General features: G+C 38.5%; 2 protein-coding genes and 1 pseudogene across 3 annotated transcripts; all 3 read left to right on the top strand.

Moving 5' to 3' along the window:
* The first annotated feature begins 3,651 nt into the window (after positions 1-3,651).
* On the top strand, positions 3,652-5,605 carry LOC145468516 (substance-P receptor-like). Of its 2 annotated transcripts, none has more exons than XM_081452341.1 (3): positions 3,652-3,779; positions 4,165-4,276; positions 4,613-5,605. In XM_081452341.1, the coding sequence occupies exons 2-3, from the start codon at positions 4,195-4,197 to the stop codon at positions 5,602-5,604; spliced, it is 1,074 nt and encodes a 357-aa protein (XP_081308467.1). In that variant the 5' UTR covers positions 3,652-3,779; positions 4,165-4,194; the 3' UTR covers position 5,605. The 2 variants fall into 2 exon arrangements, with proteins under 2 accessions (XP_081308467.1, XP_081308414.1); XM_081452288.1 differs by having other exon boundaries at positions 3,652-3,948.
* A 4,523-nt stretch (positions 5,606-10,128) lies between these two features.
* LOC145468782 (substance-K receptor-like) lies at positions 10,129-11,691 on the top strand (annotated as a pseudogene).
* Positions 11,692-17,689: 5,998 nt separating this feature from the next.
* LOC145469808 (uncharacterized) lies at positions 17,690-20,441 on the top strand. The gene is made up of 2 exons (XM_081453647.1): positions 17,690-19,225; positions 19,272-20,441. The coding sequence occupies exon 2, from the start codon at positions 19,376-19,378 to the stop codon at positions 20,246-20,248; it is 873 nt and encodes a 290-aa protein (XP_081309773.1). The 5' UTR covers positions 17,690-19,225; positions 19,272-19,375; the 3' UTR covers positions 20,249-20,441.
* The last annotated feature ends 6,629 nt before the right edge of the window (positions 20,442-27,070 follow it).

The following is a 27,070-nucleotide window of genomic DNA, read 5'->3' as shown; positions in this document are numbered from 1 at the left end:
AATTTTCTACGGACATTAAATCTCGTGGTTTCTGGACCTTAATTTCCGAGAATTTACGACCGCCATTAATTTTCCTTGTTCCAAGTCTTGGTTGAAAATTTGAGAAAATGACGTCATTTTCTCAAAAATACCGCACGGGTTGAAATTATAATAACAATTAATATAAAAAATTGCACGAATATATGAGCCAAAGTTTTTGTTACTCTTTATGCGAATTGCTGTGCTAATTGTTATTATAATTTCAACCTGTGTGGTATTTTTGAGAAAATGACGTCATTTTCTCAAATTCTCAACCAAGAATTGGAACAAGGAAAATTTATGGCGGCCGTAAATTCTCGGAAATAAAGGTCCAAACGACATGAGTTCTAATGTTCGTAATACATTGAAATTTGGCAAAAAATCTAGGAAAGACCTATTGTGTGCGAAAATGTAAAAAAATGGGTATGGAGAATTTGATCATAGTGGCACTTTAAATCTTATTTCATAATTTTTAGTGTCAATTTTAGTATGCAATTTAATTAGACTAGTTTTGGGCCGCACTTAAATTTTGAATTTCACTTCTTAATTTTTTTAGAATGTTTAATATTGGAGAATATTCTTTTTATGGGAATTTAGTTTCCCCCAATTATTCTCCAGTTATGTACTTTTTGTAATTTCTGTGATTTATTTACTTGTACTAGCATGACAAAGTATTATTAAACTTAAACTTAAACATATATTGAATCACAACGTACTCGGTTTTCATCGAGCACCCAATCGACTTCGCACCGTCCGAGTTCGCACCACATATTTTTGAGTAGCCGACCACCGCAGTTCGCTCCCTTATCTGCCTTAGTCTATCAAGAAGTAAGACTGCGTTAAAAAAACATTACAGTCTACCAGATACCAAAATTAAAATAACTACTCTTAAAAGTGAAAATACTGATTATTTCACTTTTGAGCGTGAAGTGAATGCTGTGGCCAAACTTGCTCAACATCTTGGTACGAACTCCATTGGGTGTGAAATCTCCTTCGGCTATGAATTTGACAAGGCCATCCCCATAAAACACCTGCTTTTAATTAATGTTTTTTTCTTTAATATTGGATTTAAGAAAGTAAAACAACGACTCTTTCCTGACCTTCAAATGACTATGTCCATCAAAATAAAGGAGCCAACAGGTTTCATTGAGAAAACTTCTAAATCAAATGGAAAATATTATCTCTTACTAACAGCTGTAGTACAATATACAGTACTGATAAAAATTAAAGCCCGATATTTGGTCTCTCAAAGCACTCTCCATTGGTCATTGATAATTGAAGCTTAGGTGTTTTGCGTCAAGGATGGATGGATAATAGATACGAAAAAACGGCAAAAACGAGAAACCAAATTATAGACCCAATGCAGTCTTTTGGTGAGGCGAAGATCAAGCATTGAGTAAGATCATAGAACATCAAGGATGAAATAATGTAAGTTGTTACAGAGATATCCAAAAACAGTGCCAAGTAAATGTTTGATAAGGCCATGCAGGAAGTTGCAGCTAAAGCATAAAAAAGACTTCCCTCGCACGATTTTACTATTAAACAGCTTTAGTAGAGCGCGCCTTAGTGTCATATTTTACCTCGCACTGTTTGGCCTTTTGAAGACGGGAAAATGACTTTCTAGATTTTGACTTTCGTGTGGATGCCTGAATTACTCAGTCTGTATTCTGCCTACAGTGAATCAAGGAAAGAGTCATTAACAACCGGTCAGTTTCATTAAAACAAGCCGTAAACGGAATCATTCTGTTTCCTTGCAAAAGTTTTTAATAATCTTACCTCACCAAGTACACCTTTAAATAAACTGAGTTATGCTTGGGCTCGCTTTCCAGCTCTGAGCATGTTGTGATGTTCAGCTTGGATGCTCAAAGGCAAGGTTTTCGATTAAAACAAAGTTTTAAACCTGGCCTGATTTTTAATTATAGATAATATATAAAGAGCTTCTTGTGAGCGAGATGAAGTTGACGTTTGGTACAAATTGCAGCGGCCTCGACATGCAACCTGATCTTAACAGAAGAAGTGATATTTCATGTCCAGGTAATAATTAAGTGTTTATAATTACTCTCGATTTAGTGTTCACTTAGTCATTCTTACATGTTATGTTAAAAGTAATATGTATTTCTAAAGTAAACTTTCGTCGATGCCGTGTTCCATGTTAAGAAATGTGATGTTAATATAATATGTTTACATGTTATGTTATGCTTGTTTTTAAAATCATTCAGGTTTTTCCAAGTTGCCAATCAGTGCTTGGTGGTATGAAAGCGGCCCATTTCTAGGATTCTTTCATTTTCCTGTTGTAGATGGAGAAAGCCCTTGGGGGACTCCTTGTGAATCGTTCCTTCAATAAACTCTAGAAAAGCGTTGCGCGCTTGACAGAACATGCTGTTTAGGCTTTTGAACAGCAGCCAATATTGCCCCCTAGTTTTGTACACATACGCACATAGTTGAGGTAGTTGGGGGTACTGGGGGCGGGAAAGTCTCTCCTTTTTAAAGCCCGGGGGCGGGGAATAGGCCGTTGAATAAAAAAAATGTGAAACCACGGGGATATGCCGGAGGGGGAATGTTAACAGGTGGAATTGAACCACGCATTGTATAATTTTTTTTTTTCATTACTCTCATGAAATTTTAATTTCTGTAAAAAAAACAATTAACCATATTATGAATTATATTAATCCTGTCTATTAGATCATTTGTGTCAATTTTAAATCAGGTGTCACTCGTGAGTGACATGTACGCAATTCAATTAGGTCAGCTTTGGGCCGTATTTAAATCTTATTTCATAATTTTTAGTGTCAATTTTAGTATGCAATTTACTTAGGCTAGTTTTGGGCCGCACTTAAATTTTGAATTTCACTTCTTAATTTCTTTAGAATGTTTAATATCGGAGAATATTCTTTGTATGGGAATTTAGTTCCCCCAATTATTCTCCAGTCATGTACTTTTTGTAATTTCTGTGATTTATTTACTTGTACTAGCATGACAAAGTATTATTAAACTTAAACTTAAACTTAAACTTAAACTTATATTAAGTCAAAACGTGCTCGGTTTCATCGAGTTTCATCGAGCACCCAATCGACTTCGCACCGCCCGAGTTCGCACCACATATTTTTGAGAGGTCGACAGCCAAAGTTCGCTCCCTTATCTGCCCTAGTCTATCAAGAAGTAAGACTGCGTTAAAAAAAAACATTACAGTCTACCAGATACCAAAATTAAAATAACTACTCTTAAAGGTGAAAATATTGATTATTTCACTTTTAAGCGTGAAGTGAATGCTGTGGCCAAACTTGCTCAACATCTTGGTACGAACTCCATTGGGTGTGAAATCTCCTTGGGCTATGAATGTGACAAGGCCATCCCCATAAAACACCTGCTTTTAATTGATGTTTTTTTTCTTTAATATTGGATTTAAGAAAGTAAAACAACGACTCTTTCCTGACCTTCAAATGACTATGTCCATCAAAATAAAGGAGCCAACAGGTTTCATTGAGAAAACTTTTAAATCAAATGGAAAATATTATCTCTTACTAACAGTGTAGTACAATATACAGTACTGATAAAAATTAAAGCCCGATATTTGGTCTCTCAAAGCACTCTCCATTGGTCATTGATAATTGAAGCTTAGGTGTTTTGCGTCAAGGATGGATGGATAATAGATACGAAAAAACGGCAAAAACGAGAAACCAAATTATAGACCCAATGCAGTCTTTTGGTGAGGCGAAGATCAAGCATTGAGTAACAACATAGAAGATCAAGGATAAAATAATGTAAGTTGTTACAGAGATATCCAAAAACAGTGGGAAGTAAATGTTTGATAAGGCCTTGCAGGAAGTTGTAGCTAAAGCATAAAAAAGGCTTCCTTCGCACGATTTTACTATTAAACAGCTTTAGTAGGGCGCGCCTACAGTGAATTAAGGAAAAAGTCATTAACAACCGGTCAGTTTCATTAAAACAAGCCGTAAACGGAATCATTCTGTTTCCTCCCAAAAGTTTGTAATAATCTTACCTCACCAAGTACACCTTTAAATAAATTGAGTCATGCTTGGGCGCACTGTTCAGCTCTGAGCAAGTTGTGATGTTCAGCTTGGATGTCCAAAGACGAGGTTTTCGATTGAAAAAGTGTTTTAAACCTGGCCTGATTTTTAATTATAGAAAACATATAAAGAACTTCTTGTGAGTGAGATGAAGTTGAAGAGTGGTACAAATTGCAGTGGCCTCGACATGCAACCTGATCTTAACAGAAGAAGTGATATTCCATGTACAGGTAATAATTTAGTGTTTATAATTACTCTCGATTTAGTGTTCACTTAGTCATTCCTACATGTTACGTTAAAAGCAGTATGTATTTCTTAAGTTAACTTTCGTCAATGCCGTGTGCGATGTTACGAAATGTCGGTCCTTGAAAAGGGACGCGGTATAGTCAATGTTTCAGGCCTTTGGCTATAGATGCCAAAAATAGTTTTTGCATAAATTGAGTCCCTTACTGCTGCGTTTATCCCGGTTTCCGTAGCATTTAGCATCATATTCACTATAATTAGCCACGTCTGTCAGTCATATTTCAGCGTATATCACGGATATTTTTCAATATTGTTCTTTACAGGGAATGAGAACAGTGCTCCGGGGGAAACAGATATCCATCTTATACATGGTCTGATAACTGCTGCGTACGTCATTGTATTTGCCGCGTCATTATTCGGCAATTCAGTTATCATTCACATTATACGAACAGATAACTCCATGAAGAACACTACCAATTATTTGATTTTGAATCAAGCCTGCGCTGATCTCTACAGAACATTGATGGAATCACTAAATATTTCATCTCATCTTGTCAGAAAACGCTGGTTAGAAGGCATTGTAGGTCTGATCACTTGCAAGTTATTTCTAGCGAGCTTGTTTATTCCGACCATCTTTACAATTTGGATTCTCCCAACCATCGCTGTTGATCGCTTTTACGCTGTTATTCGACCTTTCCGGTCCTCGCCTTTATCTCGACATTTTAAAAAGATAATCGTAATATTGTGGAGTTGGTCCGTTGTTTGTTCCATAGAAGTCTCCATTAGAGGAAGCTTGCACAAAACCAAACATGACTATGTTTGTGATGTAGTTTATACCGTACAAAAATGGATAACATTTTATATTTTGACTGTTTCTTTGAATGTTGTCCTGCCTCTTTTCATAACAGCAGTTCTTTACATCATTGTTTGTCACAAACTTTGGTCACGTGAGGTACCAGGAGAAGGAACCAATCAGAATCAAAGACAAGCTGAAGCCATGAAAACAGCCAGAAAAGTTACCCGGATGATGATAACTGTTGTGGTTGTATATGTGCTGTGTTTCCTTCCCTTTTTTGTAGGAAATGGCCTCTACCATTTTGATGTTCCAAAAGATGAGTTGGAGCCAACTATTCTGTTTTTATGTCTTTTTCTAGTAGCATTTGCTTATAGTGGACTCAATCCATACATTTATCTTACCTTTAACCAGAAGTTTCGAAATGGATTTAAAACTTTGTTTGGAAATTGCTTACGTAAAATCAAATTTCATAATATTGTTCATTTTCGATCCCAAAGCGTCGATATTCAGCAAACATAGGCCGTCCACGGAGAGAGTTGTTTACCAAGGACGGTAAAGAGACTCATGGCTGTAAGCAAGAATAATTTAATACTTGAACTATAGCTATTTATATGAGAAAACGACAGTTTGATTGCAAGATATAATATATACAGTCCTTGGTCAAGCTAAGGAGTAACAAATTTGACTTTGAAATATATATTTATCTATGACTTCTATGTTAACCCGAAAAGCGCCATTGAGGAGAATGCGCTTATTCATTCATTCTGTTTATTTGCCTTTTTACCTAATATAGTAATTATTTATATATGTTTCAATGTATGGCGAGGTGACCAGAAATCACCAGGCTTTTAGCTGAGGCCATCTCGTACGTAATAATACGGTTACATAGATAGTGCTACAGTGTGCGGCTTTGCCAGTTTTACTTGAGTATAGAACGACATCTGGTTTCGTTGGAAAAATACTACAGAAATATAACAACGCATGGCTAAAATATAAGGTAACTGTAACATACGCTAAGAGAAGTAATTATAATCTACGAGGAGATGCCATTCCGACATTGCCGAAAGTAAATATAACTAAGTATGGATTGAAATTGATAAGATATCAAGGGGCCAAGCCATGGAACGCACTACCAAACGGATACAGGAAAATAAGTAACTTTAAATTGTTCAAGAAAAGTATACTTAAGGTATACCTGGCCAGCCGCTGCACCTATATGTTTTATGATTTGTCTTTGTTTAATTATTTGTATATATGTATTTTTATAGTTTATCGATTTTAGCACTAAGTAATTATGCATTTTTAATATTATTCATTGTAATTTATTTTAGTTTCTTATTTATGCTGTGACTAGACCTGTAAAGTAGTTTTCTATGTAGCTAAGAGTCAGTCACTTTAATTAAGCAAGTCTTACTTACTTCTTATTTATACGCTTACCTGCAAAGGCGGTAACAAAATGATCTTTCTATAACAACACACAAGAAGGGAATCAGCGAGTGACAATTTTATGAATGGATGTATCTCAAATATTTATCATTCCTTGCTACAGCCTCTCAAATCAAATACCTTAAATCAAGCTTGTGCTTGGATTACTTTAATGCCGGTAATGAATGTTTTCCATTATTGCTTTATACTGCAAACTGTGGTTTGGAGGAAAAGGAGATCTTCCCACCTGCAAGTTCAAACATTTTTCGTCTTTATTTGAGCTGTCTTTTCAAACGTTCCTCCGGACAATTGGTGTTGAACGCTATCATGGTGTCACTCGACCTTCGTAATCATCGCTTTGTCTCGACATTTACGTTGAAAAGAAAATTTTGCACTTGCGTGGGCTTGGTGTGTTGTTTATTCGACAAGTTTTTCACGGGGGAGTGCGATGGAATGTTTATAAAATTGTCTTTCATTACAGATCTGGCCACGTGAAGATTAGCCTTGCCACTTGAAAGGGGCTGTTGCCTCTGTGACAAACTTGCAATAAGTTTGGTTTAATACCATCCAATAGCCACTGAGTGTATGCAACCTCCTCTAACTGTCAGAATTTTGGTAAAAAAATAATGTAGACTCATTAAATGTATTTTCTCGCGTTAAGGAATGCACGCTTCATTTGTGCGGATGCGTTGAACTTCTAATTGCTCTAGTTCTCAGGAGTTTCGCCATCAGCAAAATCCTCAACATTCCTTTCGGCTACACTCTTTTAGAAGTTCTCGACAGCCGCAAACCTCCGACAAATGTTTCACCTGCGGTCAGTTCGGGCACTGGGCCAACTCGCCATTCTGCCCGGTAATAAAAGACAAGATGAAACCATAAAAACAGCGAGAAAAGTTACCCGGATGATAATAAAAGTTGTGGTTTTATATAGGGTGATGTAGCAGGTCTCGTAAGGTCTCACATGAATGACTTGCTACCATTTGAGAGAACAATAGAACAAACAACAGAAACAATGTCCCTAGCCCTAAAACAATAACAGCTGCTAACAATGAAGAGAATTACAAGCTTACGAGAGCTGCTACACTTCCGTTTATATGTGCTGTTTGTCTCCCTCTTTTTTGTAGGAAGTAGGCTCTACCATTTTGTCCAAATGCGAAGCGAATTCTTTCCTTGTTAGGTAGGATCTTTTCAAGTCTGGGTTTGTTGCCGACAAAGATAAGTGTCAGTGGGTTAACCTTCAGGTCATTTGTTGGCTGGGTATTTTTTGGAATTTCAAAAATAACTGTATGTTTATACCACCGGAGAAAATCTTAGGGATCCTTGAGAAATTTGTTGAAATTATGTCCTGTTGCGTTTCTGTAAGGATACTTGCTCGTGTTACAGGGAGAATTATATCTAATTTTTTGATCATGGGTAATGTTTGTAAGCTCATGACAAAGTCCTTGCACCGCTTAATTGAATGCAGAAGGGGTTGAGATGCGCAGCTTGTCTTAGACGCTGACGTCCAGGTAAAACTTAAATTTTAGCGCGAACATTTACGGAGTTTAAATTGCAGACCACTATGGAGGAAGCCTGTTTTGCCCTCTCGCATGGTGTTTTTTGATGCTAGTGCTGTTGGTTTGCTGCCTTTATCTCCATGAACAGCAAACCTGTTTCGCACAAGAATTGGGATGCTATTGAAATGAGAGAAAGTTCAACGTGGAGAGAGCTTGTGTGTCAAACATGCTCTACTAGGTTTTTCTCATTTGCTCAAGGGAAATTATGTTAAATGGTACACCGATAATCAGGGTGTTGCAACTATTGTTAATTCTGCTAGCAACAAGGTTCATTTGTATAAGTTAGCATAAGAGGCACATTTCATTACCAACAAAAGTAACCCTTATCACAACAAGATGCAGCGGAGACAGTTTTCAAAATAGAGTGGAACTACAAAATTGATGTCTTGCCAGGGCGCCCTCAAACCTGTTCATCCCGTCTACTGTAAATGCAACTCCTTTTTACAAATTCTTCAAATTCTTCAGAGAAGTTTACATGGATTCCAGTCTTCCATCCAATTAAATTTTTATGCTAAGATATTGTGGGTTGAAGAACTGTCCTCATCCTCTATGTCAAGGTAGTTACAATTTATGTGTTAAGAAGGTTTCTTTAAAATGTTCTCTTGTGGCAAATGTTATAAGTTTTCTATAAAATGCCTGCCTTTTATGATGACGGGGTCCTCTCTTTTACCAGATTTTATCTCCAAGAGTGAGCAAATGGAAGTAAAGGAGTGCCCTGAAGAAGAAGACATGTACCATTCTTTTGGAAAACAATAGACTGCAAGACTGATACTACGTGAAAGACGTTTCGAGACACCAACATGACAATAACTGATAAAGCAAGATCGCAACAGTGGACAGCTGTTTCGTCCTTATTGGGACTCGTCAGCAACCGTATGTCCTACAGTGGCAGCGTTTTTCGTAGGCGGTCTTCCGCAGTTTCTGGTTTACCATTCTTTTGCCTTTGCAAGAAGCACGAAACAGGGTATGAATTAAAATTTAATAGCCCCTTTTCACACACAGAAAGGACATCAAATAATTTCTTTACGAGATCAGATTAATAGCCCGCTAAATAAGAAAAAAAGGCAAATCCTGAGGATATGCCCGAGGGGGGAAGGGAAGGGGAGGGGGGTGTTAACAGGTGGAATTGAACCAGTTTTTTTTTTTTTGGGGGGGGGGGGTGTTTTTTTTTCACTACTCCGGGGAAATTTTAATTTCTGTAAAAAAAGCAATTAATCATATTATAAATTATATGAAATTACAACGTACTCGATTTCACTGATCGAGTTTTATCGAGCACCCAATCGACTTCGCACCAATCAAGTTTGCACCACACATTTTTGAGGGGTTGACCGCCGGAGTTCGCTCCCTTCTCTGTGTGAGTCTATCAAGAAGTAAGCTTAATTTAAATTCAAAAAAATTACAGTCCACCATATACCAAAATTAAAATAACTACTCTTAAAAGTGAAAACACTGATTATTTCACGTTTAAGCGTGAAGTGAATGCTGTGGCGAAACTCGCTTGACATCTTGGTACGAACTCGATTGGGTGTGAAATCTCCTTCGGCTATGAATGTGACAAGTCCATCCTCATAAAACACCTGCTTTTATTAATATTTTTATTTTAATATTGGATTTAAGAAAGTCAAACAATGACTCTTTCAAGACGTTCAAATGACTAGATGTCTATCAAAACAACGGAGCCAACAAGTTTCATTACGAAAACCTCTAAATCAAATGGAAAAATATTATCTCTCACTGACAGTTGTAGTACAATATACAGTACTGATAAATGGAATTTGAGACCTTATGCGTCAAGGATGGTTGAATGATAGATACGAAAAAACGGCAAAAACGAGAAACCAAATTACACGCCATGTAGTTTTTTAGCTGGTCGAAAGTCAAGCACTGAGCAAGAACAAAGAAAATCAAGGATAAAATAATGTAAGTCGATATAAAGATATCCAAAAACAGTGAGAAATAAATGTTTTATAGGGCCATGCAGGAAGTTGTAGCTAACAAAGGATCAGGGAAAAAGTAATTAAGAACTGGTCAGTTTCATTAAAACAAGCAGTAAACGAAATCATTCTGTTTCCTCGCAAATGTTTGCAGTAATCTTACCTTACCAAGTACACCTTTAAAGAAATTGAGTTATGTTTGGGCGCGCTTTCCAGCTGTGATCATGTTGTGATGTTCAGCTTGGATGCTCAAAGGTGAGGTTTTCGATTATAGAAAAGTTTTAAACCTGGCCTGATTTTTAATTATAGATAATATGTAAAGAGCTCCTTGTGAGTGAGATGAAGTTGACGTTTGGTACAAATTGCAGTGGCCTCGACATGCAACCTGATCTTAACAGAAGTAGTGATATTCCATGTACAGGTAATAATTTAGTGTTTATAATTACTCTCGATTTAGTATTCACTTACATGCTAGGTAAACTTTCGTCAGTGCCGTGTTCGATGTTACTAAATGTCGGTCCATGAAAAAGGACGCGGTAGTCCACGTTTCAAGTCTTGAACTACAGATGCCGAAAATAAATTTTGCATAAATTGTGTCCAGGTTTCCGTAGCGTTTAGCATCATACTCACCATAATTAATTCAGCCACTAAGTCAAATTTCAGCGAATATCACTGATATTTTTCAATCTTGTTATTTACAGGGAATGAGACTCGTGCTGCGGCGGCAGCAGGCATCCAGCTAGTACCGGGTCTGATATCTACTGCGTACGTCGTTTTATTTACCGCGTCAATATTCGGCAACTCAGTTATCATTCACATTATACGAACAGATAACTCCATGAAGACCACAACCAATTATTTGATTTTGAATCAAGCCTGCGCTGATCTCTACAGAACATTAATGGAATCTCTACATATTTTTATTATATCTTATGGGAGGGCGCTGGTTCGGAGGCATTGTAGGTCTGATAACTTGCAAGTTATTTCTAGCAAACATGTTTATTCCGGCCATCTTTACAATTTGGATTCTCCCGACCACTGCTGTTGATCGCTTTTACGCTGTCATTCGACCTTTCCGGTCCTCGCCTTTATCTCGACATTTTAAAAAGATAATCGTAATATTGTGGAGTTGGTCCGTTGTTTGTTCCATAGAAGTCTCCGTTAGAGGAAGCTTGGAAAAAAGCAAACAAGACTATTTTTGCGATACAATTAATTTACTACAAAAACAGATAGCATTTTATCTTTTGACTGTTTCTTTGAATGTTGTCCTGCCTCTTTTCATAACAGCAGTTCTTTACATCATTGTTTGTCACAAACTTTGGTCACGTGAGGTACCAGGAGAAGGAACCAATCAGAATCAAAGACAAGCTGAAGCCATGAAAACAGCCAGAAAAGTTACCCGGATGATGATAACTGTTGTGGTTTTATATGTGCTGTGTTTCTTTCCCTTTTTTGTAGGAAGTAGCCTCTACCATTTTGATTATGAACAAGATGAGTCAGATCTTATATTTTTATTGCTTTTTCTAATAGCATTTGCCTACAGTGGGCTCAATCCATACGTTTATCTTACCTTTAACCAAAAGTTTCGAAATGGATTTAAAAGTTTGTTTGGAAATTGCTTAAGTAAAATCACATTTCCTAATATTGTTTTTTTTCGATCGCAAAGCGTCGATCTTCAGCAAACATAGGCCGTCCACGGAGAGAATTGTTTATCAAGGACGGTAAAGAGACTCATGGCTGTATAAGCAAGAATAATTTAATACTTGAAAAATAACGATTTATATGAGGAAACGACAATTTGATTTACACGCATAACACTGTCCAGATAATTAAAAATGTATATAGTCGAGGAGTAATAAATGTGACCTGAAAAGTGATATATATTGAATCCGGCTATGAACTGTGTACCCGAAATTGTCCGTGGAGGACAAAAAGTGCGTTTCTAAATACAAAAAAAAATTGTTATTGTACTGAAAAAAATGCAACAGTAACATAACACAGCATGGCTAAAATATAACGTAACTGTATTTTAGTCAAGAGATATCTCTTGATTTTGGCGTACAGTGGAACCCCCGGTTGCGACCAGCTCTCGTAAGCGACCAGTTTTCCAAAATACCAAAAGTTTCCTAGTGAAATCACTATATTTAGAACCTCTTGTAAGCGACCACCTCCTGTAAGCGACCACCTCTTGTAAGCGACCGTGACCACTTTTAGAGCTTAAAGTTTGAAATTTTGTTTTGTTTTTAACCTTGCGTAAGCGAACACTTGACAGATAATAGTGCGAAAATTGGATAATAAGGTGTTGTAACATTATCTATATGAATAAAACATTGAAAATTTAAAGATAAAACGCACATACACTGTACTCTATCAGTCTTAAAAGAGACGACCTAAATGTCTTAAAATTACCATATGCTGATGAGGCAACATTTTGACCCAATATGCAGCTCTAAGTTCTCGTAAGCGACCAAGTCCCGTAAGCGACCACATAGGCTTGACATTTTGGGTGGTCGCTTACGGCAGGTTCGACTGTATTTACAGTTAAATAAAAAGATTTAGCAATGGAAGTATCAATGCGTTTACTTGCAAAGTCGGTTAAAAAATGATACTTTTGTAAGAACAATGCGTTTACCAAAAGCATGAGTCAGCCAATGACAATTTCATGAATGGATGTATCTCAAATATTTATCATTCCATGCTACTGCCTCTCAAATCAAATACCTTAAATCACGCTTGAGCTTGGATTACTTTATTGCTGGTAATGAATGTTTTCCATTATTGCTTTATACTGCAAACTGTGGTTTGGAGGAAAAGGAGGTCTTCCCACCTGCAAGTTCAAACATTTTTCGTCTTTATTTGGCCTGCCTTTCCAAAATTTCGTTCGGACAATTGGTGTTTAACGCTATAATGGTGTCACTCGACCTTCGCAATCATCGCTTATATCTCGACATTTACGTGTAAAGAAAATTTTGCACTTGCGTGGGCTTGGTGTGTTGGTTATTCGATAAGCCTATTTGTTCAAGGGGGAATACAGTGGAATGTTTATAAAATTGTGTTTCATCACAGACCTGACGCCGTGAAAGATTAGCTCTGCCACTTGAAATATTGGGCAATACTAATTTGCGCTGTTGCTTCAGCGACTGGCAAAAAATTTGGTTCATTACCACTGAGCCACTGAGAGGATGCAACTTCCTCTAATTACGATGAAAAATAATGTAGACTCATTCAAAACGACCTGACTGTGCTTTAACATTAATTATTCCTGGATTATTTTGTCACGTACATGGGTCAGCCCATCCACTGGACACGTTTTTGCGATCCTAAAATTGAAGCCATGTGAAGGTAAGAATAGGAAATAGCTGATCAATAGGCCGCGTTCGATATATCAATATTCTAGCGTGGCTCTCGAGGCTTTCAGGACAAACGTCTATATTTGGTGTTGCTTTCTTTGTATCCAAGTCTCTTTTGGGAATTGAGAGACAAAAGAAACTTAAAGGTCAAATGAACCAAAATTTAGACATCTTTACTTCAGCCATTTTATAGTTACGAAACGTTATAAAAAAAGAACATTTAAGACAAATTACGCGGAAATTTGTATTTCTGAGTGGTGTAAATAACTAAAAAAGTTAAAAGTACGAAGACAGCCGATGGCCTCTTAAAATGACCGCGCACTTTAACGAAAGGAATGGAACTGAGACTGCTTTGTGAAGTCACTGTTGTCTTGAACATTGCTGCGTTTCTGCATCAGTGAGTTGTTCGTAGATCCAAAACCTTATTTTACTTGGGAAATGGCCGAGGAGTTCGCCCGCTCTTTGGCGGGCATTATTCGCTCGTTTTTCGTTGTTTCTTGTCCAATTGCCGGCTTGCAACGTTCCATAGTGAAGTTAAAAATCGTCGGTACCGCGTCTTTCTTGAGTACAAGTTGACGAAGCTTGAAAGAGGGTCCCAAAAACTCCTTACTATAAGATTTTGTGCTAGGCTGTCTTCGGTAAAGTGTTCTGCACAAACTTGCGAACGCTTCGAGGGCGTAAAGCATTCTCTTTTTATTTTTATAAGCCATTCTCTTTTAGCTTTTGGGTCCTGGGTGAACTTGGAAGTGCTAACTTTACATTTTGAGTACATTTAGCAATTTTTCTTGGACGATTCTGTCTAAGGGGGAAAGTGCAATAGGGTTGAACCTATGTTAAGCACCAACTCGTGAGACAAGCCCAGACCACAACACCGGGAACTACGTGCCCTAATCTTTTCGATAAGTGTGTGGGTTCTTTAACGTCCCCTGCTACTGGCATGTAACAATGAAGATGCAGGAGACGGCGCCTACGATTTATAGTCCTTATCCGAGAAGACTTAAACATCTAACCATTTGCAGATATAATTACAAAGGCAGCAGAGTGGTTTTCCTCTGAAGTTCACTGTGAACTTGGAACCAAAACAGTTTCAAATTTCCCGCATTTCTTGAGCTCACCAACAGTGACGTCACAGGTTTTATTTCCGACAATTGATATCCGACAATTTTCCCGACCGCTCTACGATTATGAAGGACAAAAAACAGTGATCAATTTAACATTCCAATATCTCCGCAATGCTTCGTTCGATTCGTTTGAAACTTCAGAATATGTTTATTTTAAACTCAATGAACACAGTAGACTCGAATGAAAACATGTCTAAATTTTTGTTTATTTGACCTTTAAAAATTCACAATTTTGATCTGAAATCCGCGGAGCCATGTTAGAATATTGATATACCGAACGTGGCCTATTCCATAGCGACAAGGCTCGTCGAATAACTCAAATAAATATTTTAGGGCTTGGTTAGTTTCCCCTATTATCATGTAATGCTGTCTTTTCTATGCTTTTACGAAGAATCAAAGTAAGCGAGGTTATTAACGGAGTTATATCACATACTGGTTATGTATATCCAGGCCATAAACTAAAGTTAGGAGGTTGATAAGTTTAGTCAGCCTGTGCTATAGCGTGACCTCTTCTTTATCCACTCTAAATATACTTGGAAACCCATGCTTCGATGATCTGAAACAAATAAGCTATAGTTCTATCTACCCGCTGGCTGCATGGGCAAATGTAAAGCCAATTATATGTGATTGTCATGAACTACTTATAAGACTAATCAGAACTTGTAGCTTTAGTTAATGTTAACGCTATCAATATACAATGGCAGACTTTATGATGCGGAGTGAGACACTAAGGTGGCAATCCTTCTAGTTACAATGTGGTGGCACTAACTCCCACTAACTAGGTTAAACGAGAAGAATTTTTAAAGCTCCAAGTAAAAGCTCCATGCCAATAAATCAAATTATTTTCAGAATGGCGTCACGCGCTGACTTAGAAAGAACGATTAAGATCCAAACACAGAAAATCGATAGCATGAATTCATAAAGAAGATGGCTAGAACAGGAGAATGACCTTCAACGCGCCACAGTTATTCATCTGAGAGAAATTGCAGAGTATGAGAGACACATACACAGGCGGGAACAGGCAATGGATTTTCAAATCAAAACGGAGATTACACAGTATAGGAGTTACATGCAGTCGAGCGGACAGCCACCGACTACTGTTAAGTCTAACGCCGTTTAACTTAAGACCAACCCGAGCCGGCAACGAGCAAATTATAATTAACGGTGATGATGTGATCACGGCCATTGACAGAGCTACAATTAGAGTTAGCCATACACTCAGTAACATGAGTAGCTATAAGTCAACAGGTATTCGGAAATGTCGTAGAAAGTTCGTGAAATATTTCATCGTCCGGTACTCCTACTGTAGGTCAATATTAACAATATGCAGCCTACGGGGTCGATGGGCGGGTATTCTTGGTCTGATGATCATTCAAACAATCATCTAGTGTATTTTGTTTAAACATTTGCATCCATTGCAAAGCAATTTAGGAATTTTGGGAATGTAGACTCCCATTGTATAAGTTTTAATCTTCTGAATAGAAAAGAACACTTGACACCTGAGGCAGAATTTCGCGTGATAAAGTGTTTTAATGTTTTCATATAAGATTTTTGAATGTTTTATACAACCATTCGCACATTTAAGTACCGGTTTGCGGCAATAAATAATTTTGAACTCTATACCAGCTTGAATTAAACATCTATGTTTTACAGACCCACGCGTTCTTAAAGAATCGCCGAGATTGACGTCAATTATTTTACAAACTTGGGTCAACAAGAGTCACGCATTGTTTGTCTAATAAATAAAAACCCGTTGTATATTACATACTTTCTGGTAATCGATATTTTGCATCACGTAGAATTGTCATGATCACGTTCTAATTTTGACATCATTCCTCTCTGTAATCTACATTTACACTCCATAAAAACATTTTACAATTTTTCATTTGACCCATGATTCGAGCCTCGTTATATATATGACTTATATATCTTACATCTCCTATGTTCCACTTAAAATATAATAGGAGCTATGAATTCTCTCAGTCAAGGTTCGTTAAATATCTTAGTCCTGGGTTCTTTGCTTGTATCCATCCACAAATCTCTTTTCTACTTTCTAACAGAATTTGTTCGTTGAAGTGAAATGGGTGGAAGAACACAACTCAAAGACCGCAAACTTCTCGGACTGTTTTCTTGAGCCTGATGTGACATGGCCGTTTGCCTCACTGTACTGGTTTGATCAGCTGAGGACGCTGAAAGCAACAGAGATTCATCAGATGACCACAATGGCGACTTCGAGACTCCTTGTTTTCTTCGCTGTGTCTTGTAACATGGTGTGTCACTCTGTACCTCCCATCTATCGCTCTCCGAAGCCTCAGTTCTTGAAATCTTTTGGACCACACTCACTCTTTCGCGAGGCTGAGGTGTTTGACCGATCTCTTGCATTCTTGAGTGACGGCGTTGTAAAAGCCGCTCCCTTTCTCTGCCAAACGCTCTCTCTTCCTTCGATTTGGCTTTGTCTATCAACCAAGACTGTTTGTTAAAGAGTGCCTTCTCACCGGCATTTCTTGCAAGTAGATATTTCGCACAGTTCTTAGACAAAACTAATTCGGGTGAAGAATTGAAAGCGGACATCTCCACAGAAAAAGTTTCAAAAACTCCACAAACAGATGCCGGGAGAAACTGCTTTGTACACAGACTAAGAATAATTCGAAATGACAGTGTTTATATGGAGAGGCGGACGTGCCCGGCCTAATCTATGACGTCACGTATTCCCACGCATTATAATACTCTATTCTGGGAAACAACAACAGATTATATATTAACCTGTCTGTTTGCCAAGGAGGAATAATTAGCACATTGAATTCCTTCGTGTATTAATACTGACCTAACAATGATGGCAAGAAGTTTCAAACAATCCTGAAGTCTGCTGTTATATTTCTTTTTATTCCAAAGATCCTTGGAGTATTGCAAAAACGTTATTAATCACAACATAGTTAGTGGAGGGGAATACTACCACTAACTATGATCACAAGCTACGCTGTTTCACGCAGAACTTTGGCCATTGCTTATGTCGCCTTTAGTAGAAAGTACGGGAAAAAACAATTATTATTATTATTATTTGTTCTGTAGCAGCCTTTCTTGCTATCATTGCTGTTGATTCAGCTTGTGGCATCTGTTGATTTCATTATCTCTCATAACACTAAAAAAAACAATTATTAGTATTATTTGTTCTGCAGAAGAGGCACGTACAGAATGACAACAAAAAGCTACAAAAGTAGGTCATTGAATGTGTCTAAGGCCGTCCGCGGCCAACTGCCAATAGCATAAGATATAGCTGTTTTCTTTAAGAAGCGAATGTAGTGTGTTGGATCTTTCTATTTATCTCGCGATCGGCTAAAGCAGTTTATCCATAACCGATGGCAGGGTCTTCGTGATGTTCTATTGCTATTATTCACGGTGTCTTTGTAAAATGTCGGCAGTGTTAGTTCTTTCCTCCCATTCTTGGAAACGGGAAACGGAAAACGGTCGTCGAAACTGCTTATTTAGTTTTTTTCAGGAAAGCTAAACAGTCAGCGAAAAGTAAACGTTTGGAGTTGTCCTTCAGTAGCATGTTGATTAAATAGACGATTGGATTGAGGCCTTGAGTAGCTGTTATTCTTTTAATTCCAAGCTTTCGTCGATCTTCGGCATCGTCAGGTATTGTAAAGAAAATATTCCACTGTGCGTGGTATAAAAAGCGGTGTAGGTGACAAATAATTAGAATATATAACCACCTGGAGGTCCTACAGTAGAGAAAGAAAGGAACGGGGCGGCCTGGAAATCATGCTCTGTCTGCAGCAGTCAGAGAAGACTAGAAGCGCTATGGAGAGGCCTTATGCGATACCTGGTCATAAATGAGATGGCTGAAGGTGATAAGAAGAACAACCGGTTGCATAAATGTGGCGATGGCAACACGCAAAAACATAGAAAATCGCTAATGAGTAGTAGAAAGAACAAAGATATATTGTAAAGCTGTTCTCTTTAAACTTATTCGTGTCATCTACACCGGATGCCAGTACTGAGAAAACCCGCGCGTGGGTTCAGAAGGGATTTCTGAGTCGCACAAAAATGTATTTTCCGCTGTTATTCCAAGTAATTAGTCGCAGTTGTTTTCGTCTCACACCTGCCGCACCCACTATTGTGCATTCTGTTTTGCATGGATGTCCTGATTGGCCAGTTATTAGTATTTATACTCTCCGCTGTCTCTTGAGTACCATTCACGCTCGCGGTTCCATACAGTTTATTCATCTTTTGGTTTACGACCCCCACCCCCCACCCCCCTCCCGTTTACTACAGGTTTCGTCATTACTTTTATCTTTCAGGCCGTAGAGACGCTTCTGGCGACTTCTTTCGCTGTTTCAAATGCGGCAAATTTGGACACTGGGCCAAGGACTGTAGATCCATGTTCTGGCCGGGAAGTTACCAGTCCCCTAGCTACAATTCTTGCCCTGGAATCTCCTACAACAAGCCAACCGCAGCCCAATCAACTCAACCAAAGCAATGAAGATGACTTGGCGCAGGTAGATCAAATTACACAGAATTACGGACTTGAAAGCGGACATTCATTAAGTGTTAAGGGTAATTTGAAGAATAATTTAGGTTTCTGGAGATCTATAGGTGCTCCGGATTTTATTTTGTCTATTATTGAAAACGGCTACAGGCTGCCGTTCATCAGTTTTCCGTTGGCCGTAAAGCTAAGAAATAATAAGTCAGCTCGACTTCATGCTGATTTTGTGGACCAAGCTGTTCTTGAGCTTGTTAACTCTGGTCGGGTGCGTACGGTTAATGAGCAGGCTTTTGTTGTAAATCCCTTGTCAGTTTCTATACAGCCATGCGGTAAAAAGAGGTTAATTCTTGATTTGCGCCATGTCAATAAGTCATTAATTAAGCAAAGCGTTAAGTACGAGGACTGGAAAATTGCTATGGCTTATTTTGCGAAAGACGCGTACATGTTTTCCTTTGATTTAAAAAGCGGTTATCACCATATCGACATTGCACAAGAGCACCAAACTTTTCTGGGGTTTTCATGGCGGGCGTCTGATTCCATTAATGAAGTATTTTATGTTTTCGCTGTGCTCCCGTTCGGTCTTTCCTCTGCCCCTTACGTTTTCACAAAGGTTTTGAAGCCTTTAGAAAAGTATTGGAGAATACAGGGTCTTTGTATAGCCATCTTCTTGGACGATGGTTGGGCGATTGTTCAGGATAGAGAAAGTTGTCGCATTAAGGCCCTAGCTGTAAGGGGGGATTTGTATAACGCGGGTTTTGTCGTTAACGAAGACAAATCGGTATGGGAACCCACCCAAGTATTGGACTGGTTGGGTATAACCTGGAATTCTGCACTGGGTACTTTAAAAATTGTAGAAAGAAGAATTCTTAAGGTCATCAATACAATTGATCATATTATTGAAGCCGATTTCAAAGTGTCTGCCAGAGAGTTGGCCTCCTTCACAGGCCAAATTATTTCCACCGGGCCTGTAGTTGGTAACATTGGCAGGATAATGACCAGACATTGTGTCTTGTCCACCTTGTGCAAAGATAACTGGGATTCTATATTCCGTCTCGACGATTACTGCAAGGAAGAACTGTATTTTTGGAAGGAAAATATGGTTAATATCAACTCTAGGTATTGCTTTGTAAGTAAAGATCCTAGTTTTTTTGTATATTCGGATGCCAGTGCTACCGGAGGTGGAGCAATTATTGACTTTAACAGTGATTTTGTGTGCCACAAAATGTGGTCGGAGAACGAGAGAGTTCAAAGTTCAACGTGGAGGGAGTTGTCTGTTATTGAGTTTTAATTGCAATCATTTGCCTCAGTGTTGGAAGGATCACACGTTAAGTGGTTTACTGATAGCCAAGCAGCTGCGAAGATTGTTGAAGTGGGCAGCATGAAATTAGGTTTGCATAAGATGGCCCGAAGGATTTTTGATATTTGTATTCGATCGGGGATTCATTTAGAAGTGCAATGGATCCCTCACACTTCGAATTAGCAAGCTGATTATATAAGTCGTATAATTGATACTGATGATTGGCAAATTACTGAAGAATTTTTTCGTTTTCTTGATGGCCGGTGGGGCCCGCATAGTGTTGATTGTTTTGCCAATTATTACAATCACAAGCTCCCCAAATATTTTTCGAGGTTTTGAGACCCCAATACTTCGGGTGTTGATTTTTTCTTTCAGTCTCTTCGAGGAGAAAATTGCCTAGTAGTCCCTCCAGTTGGTATCGTCCCACGCGTATTGCATTATTTGAAATCTCAGCGGGCCGTTGGTACGCTCGTTGTACCTCTTTGGCCTTCGGCTCATTTTTGGCCTTTAATTACACACAAGTATAGTAGTTATCTTGTGGCTCACAGTATTCATATCGGGAATGAGGTTCTAACCCGCGGAAGAAACCTTAATTCGCTCTTAGGGTCTGGTCTTTTCACAGGAAATATTATTGCCTTTAGATTGAAATTTACTGAGTAATTTATTGGACGGTGTGTCCATTAACCTAACGATTATTTACATTTGGTGGCGCTGGCCAAAGCAATATGTTGTTTATCTATGTGGCACTGGCCTAATTAATAGTCTGTCATTTCATGTGGCGCTGTCTTAAACAGCGTATAGTTGATTTATGTGGCGCTGGCCCAACCAATGGTTTTTGATTTACGGGGCACTGGTCCATTCAATAGTCTATCGTCTTATGTGGCACTGGCCCCAACAATGATCGATTTTTATACCGCTCTTTTTTGTTCTTTTATTATATATGTTTTGCTCTTGTCTTTCCAGGTAATCTTATCAAGTAATTCCTGGAAAGGCTTTCAACAATTTTCTTCAATCAACGTTTATGAGGTTTTAGAAGTTATGTTGAAGTCCAGGGCGGATACAACTACTAAAGCATACGTTCGCGCTATTAGAAAGTTCTTGGAGTGGTCTAAAAGTGGACATTTCAACATGCAGTTACCTTTTCCCGTTAGTGTTGTTTCTCTATATTTATTTGAAGTTCAGCAGTCTTGCACCTCTAGTTCCTCAGTAATTTTAGCCCATGCTGCCCTTAAATGGCTACATTCTTTTGTCCCTAGTTTGGATCGTAATCCTTTAGATAGTGAATTTTGCAGGAATATTATCGAATCTGCTAAACGCCAGAAATCACAGCCAGTTATGAAAAAGAGGCCTATTACCACAGACATCACAAGGAGTATTTTAGATACTCATAACAAGAAAGATGCTAATTTAAAGAATCTTCGTATCGCTGCGTTATGCTCTTTAGCTTTTGCAGGATTTTTTCGTTATGACGAATTATGCAATATTATTCCTAAGCATATTGAATTTCACAGCGATTACATAAGAATCTTTGTACCTCGTAGTAAGACAGATGTTTATAGGGAAGGGAATTTCGTCTTTATTAGTGCATCCAGGTCTAAGTACTGTCCTGTTGGTGTTTTACAACGGTATTTAGATTTATCTGGTATTGACTTATGTAGTTCTCTCCCTTTATTTAGACCGCTTGTTTTTCACCGTAGTAGTTCTAGCTATACCCTGAGAAGTGGAAAGATTTCTTATACTACTTGTAGAGATATCTTAAGGGATACCTTAAGTCAGCTGGGCCTCAACCCTAATGATTATGGTCTTCATAGTCTAAGATCCGGTGGTATTACATCTGCGGTACGTAATAGTAGTAACTCGATTCTAGAAAGACTTCTTAAAATACATGGTAGATGGAAATCTGATTCTGCCAAGGATATGTATGTTGAAGAAAGCCTTGAAAACAGGTTACAAGTAACTAAGTATTTAGGTTTGTAATGCATTATCGAGCGTATATTAATTTCTCCATACAGTAGTGTGTAAAAAATTGTAAAAAAAAAACAAACAACAACAACTTTGTAATTTCTTTTTTTGCAGTCCACTCTGTGTTAGTAACTATCTATCTTATAATAAACTGTTTTGGATCCGCTTGCGCATCCTACCATATTTCTCGTGTGATTTGTTTGTATTACGGGAATTTAAGGGTAAAATGATTTACGTTCGCTTGAGCGAAGCGAATTAGAACGTAACTACATTTGATTTAGTAAGAAAGCGGAAAAGGTACCAGCTTGCGCATACCCTGGACTATGAAACTATCTTTAAATTCCAAACTTCCAGTAACAAATCGAACTGCAGGAAACAAATGCCTCTTAGCCTGGCGCTCATTGGGATTTAAAAGATCAAGGGAAGTCGTTTCCAACCTTGTGGGTTACGTTAGGGTTATAGCTGGTGAGCCAAATCCTGCGCTCTGATTGGCTACCCGAGCGAACATTACCCGTGGTGTTCTTGATGCCGTATAATATAGGGCAATCTAAGGCAACCTTGGCTAGGTCTTGCAATAACCAACACATTCCCTTGCGCCCCTGAAAGCAACGCCTGCCTGGAAAAACGATCCCCGGGTACGGTGGAGATTAACATGGCTAATGCTTCAATATGAAACTCCTTAAACTGTTGAAACCAAATGCGCCCATCAACTCTCCCCATCCCCCGTGAGCAGGCCGGTGGGGATTTAAATCGCAATTTTGAGATTCTTTGGTCTAACCTTTTGGCCAGCATTTTTACAGTTGTTTTGGGAGTTGAAGATGAATATCGATTTGTACATCACAAGCTTGCGTGCAGACGTCACTTATTCCGCATCGACCCCGGGACGAACATTCGCCAAACGATGTTAAGAGTCAGCTAACAGCATACAACGACAATCACTGTTTGATCTTTGCACTACGACAAGAAATAGCACTGGAGGTCCGCTATGCTGTCTTCTATGTCTGCAAACGACATCAAATCGCTATTTAAAAATGACTCCCAAACTTTGCAGTATTTTCATTTTCTGCTTCCTTCCTCCCTTCTACTAATAGAATTGTCAATAAATCGGCGAGGAGTCGTTGTTCCAGGGATAATAATATACATGAAAAAATTACTCGATTCTGATTGGCTAAGAGTAGTGCAGTTCAAGTGTAACACAAGTGCAAAAAGTGTAACATCAGTACAAAAAGTGTAACACCAGTACAAATTACATATCGTAATTCTGGATAATGATTGACTGAAAGACAATAGGAACTTTTCTGAGAAAATGATATCACGTAAAATAATGACGAAAATTTTGTGCTAAAACTTTGAAAAAAGTTTTCTCGAATGAGAAAAAATGGCTTCAAGAAAAATCTTCCAGCACTTCCTCCATGCGAGTTTTTCATGTTAATATTATTAATAATTATTATATGGCTTTGGCTTGTGGCCGATATAACGCGCGCTCTGATTGGTTAATTGTCACTGAATTGTAGGGCATTATTCTCCCGTAATGCCCACGGGCCGATTACGGATTATGCAAATTAGGAAGAGCCCGGTTCTGAAAATTCAAGCGCATTGAAGCGATGAAAGCCGATTAAAATCAGTACGAGAATATCAGTAGCTAAAAGTTTAGAGATATTTCTTTAATAAAATTTATATAGCTGACTTACCAGTCGGTAACCTTGGCGGGCACTAGTGAAAAACAATCAAAGTTTGCCTAGTCTTAAGTAAAGCTAAAATCGCTAAGTAAAAAACACCATCGGCAGATCTGCCATGCATCCTGAGCAGAACACCACAAAGAAACTTATAAGTTATCATCTTAGTCACAGCAATTACCGAAGTATTGAACTCCGTCAAAGTTCTCGTCAAATAGACTCCCTCGCTTTGACACTAGCAAGTGTAAATCAGCTTCCAGGATCATCAGATGTAAACAATCGGGCGGTTTCTGTCGGTAGCAGTGTTTCTGATAACTGCAGACGTTCACAAGGCTTGAAATGTTCATCCATAAATCCCAGAATGAAGAAGGCGAAGATATGTTGTCGAAAGCGAATGCGAAGATCGAGTTAAGCTTATTTTGAGCAGTGCATTCTGAAGCATTAGTATTTTCTTTCACCGAAAGACGGTTGGTTTGGACAATTTTGAAGCACTTGCTGTCTTTTCTATATGCGTTGACGTTTCGCCCCAAAAGTCGGAAAAACTTCCCCATCAACTTGTGGTACCACGATACTAAAATACGTTTTTGAGGCTGTGACAGTGACTTTTCCGTAAAGAAATGAGTGTTTTTAACGGAATACGTAATACAGTGGTGAAATTCACTGACTGTGTAGTTTTGCCCTAGGTTTGAGACGATGAATGAATCGGTAAACGCGCGCATCGCCGGATGTAAATTGACGACTTCCGCTCGAATGATTTTTCTCTTTATTGATGAGCCATATAATAAACAACTTAATAACCTCGACCGTTCGGTCGTTACGGGAAAATCTCAAACCTCGGCCTACCGTATTGACCTCGCTATCGCTCGGTCAATACGGCAAGGCCTCAGTTTGAGATTTTCCCGTAACGACCTCACTCTCGGTTATTAAGTAGTTAGTAATCATACGGTTTTTCTCGTTCAGTTTGGAATTAATTTGGACTTGTGAGTTTTTCAAAAACCTGAAATTGCACTCGCCGAAGCGGCTCGTGCAATTTCAGCTTTTTGAAAAACTCACTCGTGCAAATTAATTCCAAATGGAACTCGAAACCGTCTGATTACCTATACAAACCGGTCAGATAATTGCTCGACATCTAACATTTCTTTGTTCCTTGAACAAGACCGCAAATACCTGCGCTTTCTTAACTCTATCCAGTCTTCTATGGGACAAGTCCCTGTGGAAAACCCTTCTCCATTGTTCTCCGTGTAGGACACTTGCCATCGTCCCACGTCCGTGTCACTGTCTTTCTCTGAATGCCTCTCCAGTTTTGTTTGTGCAGCATGTATGTCAGGAAGAGTGATCAGAGAATGACTAAGTCTCAAAGACGACAACTTTTCCTTGTTTCGAGAAGGGTTTGATTCTTTCTCAGGCAAAGAAACCGCGGACATTTGTCTTTCGAAAATTCTGGACTGCCCTTGCAGAATGACTTCATTTTTCTTGCAAAATAATTTTTCTTCAGAATTCCTTTGACTGTAGCAGTCTGGCCTCTTTCTCTAACGTCGCCGCATCAACCGCATCTCGAACAAGTAAACTTCTTGCGTTTCTCTTTGATAGCAGTATCGGCGAAGGCTTTTCGTTGCTTGATTTCATGTTCCAGGCTGGGTGTTCTTTGTAGAGACTAGAAAAGTTTCTAGCGTTCCTTTTAAAGAAGATCACTCTTACAAAGGTACATCTTGCTGTTGATAGAGGTAAGTGCCTTGTGGTTTGCTACAAACACGATCAACATATATAGCTTGATCAGTAATAACAGCTTGAGGCTATAAACAAATTTCGTTGTGTGACGTCGTAGTTCATGCAAGTGACGACATCCCATTATTATCTGAATGTTATTGCCTGAAGATGACTGGCTTTCAAGACAATAAGTCGTAAAAAAAAAAAACATAAAAGACACCTTCTACCGTGGGGGAAAAATTAACGCCCGGGCGGAGTGTGGGGGTATTCAGCGGACACACTTTTATTTAAAAATACGTTGTGTAAGTGATCCCGTAAAATTAAAGGACACTTCACATGCACATACGTAACAAGACATTCTCTATTTTCCAATTGCTCATAATTCACTCTGTTTGCCCCCCAAATTTCGCATAAACTATTGTTGTGAAATACTCTTGGGAGGTCTGCATATTCCCAATAGCATTTCACAACAATAGTTTATGCAAAATTTAGGGGGCAAACAGAGTGAATTATGGGCAATTGGAAAATAGAGAATACTTTTCCCGCGTAAAATGTAAATATGGCGGACAAAGTGGACGAGGAATATCTCCGTCTGCGTTTGCATGATTACAGAAAAGAAAATGGCTATGTCATCGGTTTTTTCGAGGGTGATCTTAAAGAATTTCTCGAAGAATGTATGTCTTCGAATTCAAGCTGCTTTGTTCTGTCAGATCGCCATAGTAAGGAATCTTACTTGCAGGAGGAATGCGAATTTATGCAAGATTTGCCGAGATGATGACGGAGAAGACTGGGTGGGCTGCGACGGGTGCGCCTAATATTTCCATGCGAACTGCCTCGGTGTCAGTTATTCCAAAGTCCTCTCACAGCCGTTCTTTTTTTGCCCTCATTGGCGACCATTTTTATAGTAGATTGCACTATAAACTAGCCCCAGATTATTTGTCTTAAACAAGATTTTTGTTTTGAAACGAGTTTCAATTCCATTTGTAAATTCTTGAACCTCTTACCAGTTGTTTTGAACACGGCATAACATTATATCGATTCCATGTCAGTAAACCTAAAAGTGAAAGTAAGAAAATACTCTTCTTTTTTTCTTTGCCGTTAAATTAATTAAACCTTAGTCAGCTGCCACAGTGATAGAACAACTTACTTCAGTATGCCTCGGAAAAAGGCCACGTTTGTCCGCTCTATATCAATGCAAAACTCTGAATGCTACCACTCGATTGTAATGGATTTTTGCTAGACTATCCACGCGCAATGGCGTAATTGTAACTTATGTACAGAAGAGGGGAAAAAGAATTGAGTATTATAAATTCGCAAACAGAGGTAAAAATGATACCAGGTGTGCAACATTGAGCGAATGCACACTTTAAGCGTCATTTGATGACAATTGATGACACCTAAATAAAGTAATTAACGTTAAAGATCTGTGTGAACGGTACTTAAATATTCCGTGACGCTTACACAACAT

The sequence above is a fragment of the Orbicella franksi genome, chromosome 1, assembly GCF_964199315.1.
Source record: "Orbicella franksi chromosome 1, jaOrbFran1.1, whole genome shotgun sequence".
NCBI lineage: Eukaryota > Metazoa > Cnidaria > Anthozoa > Scleractinia > Merulinidae > Orbicella > Orbicella franksi.
The sequence above is the reverse complement of the archived record's forward strand: the minus strand, read 5'-3'. Positions and strand labels throughout refer to the sequence as shown.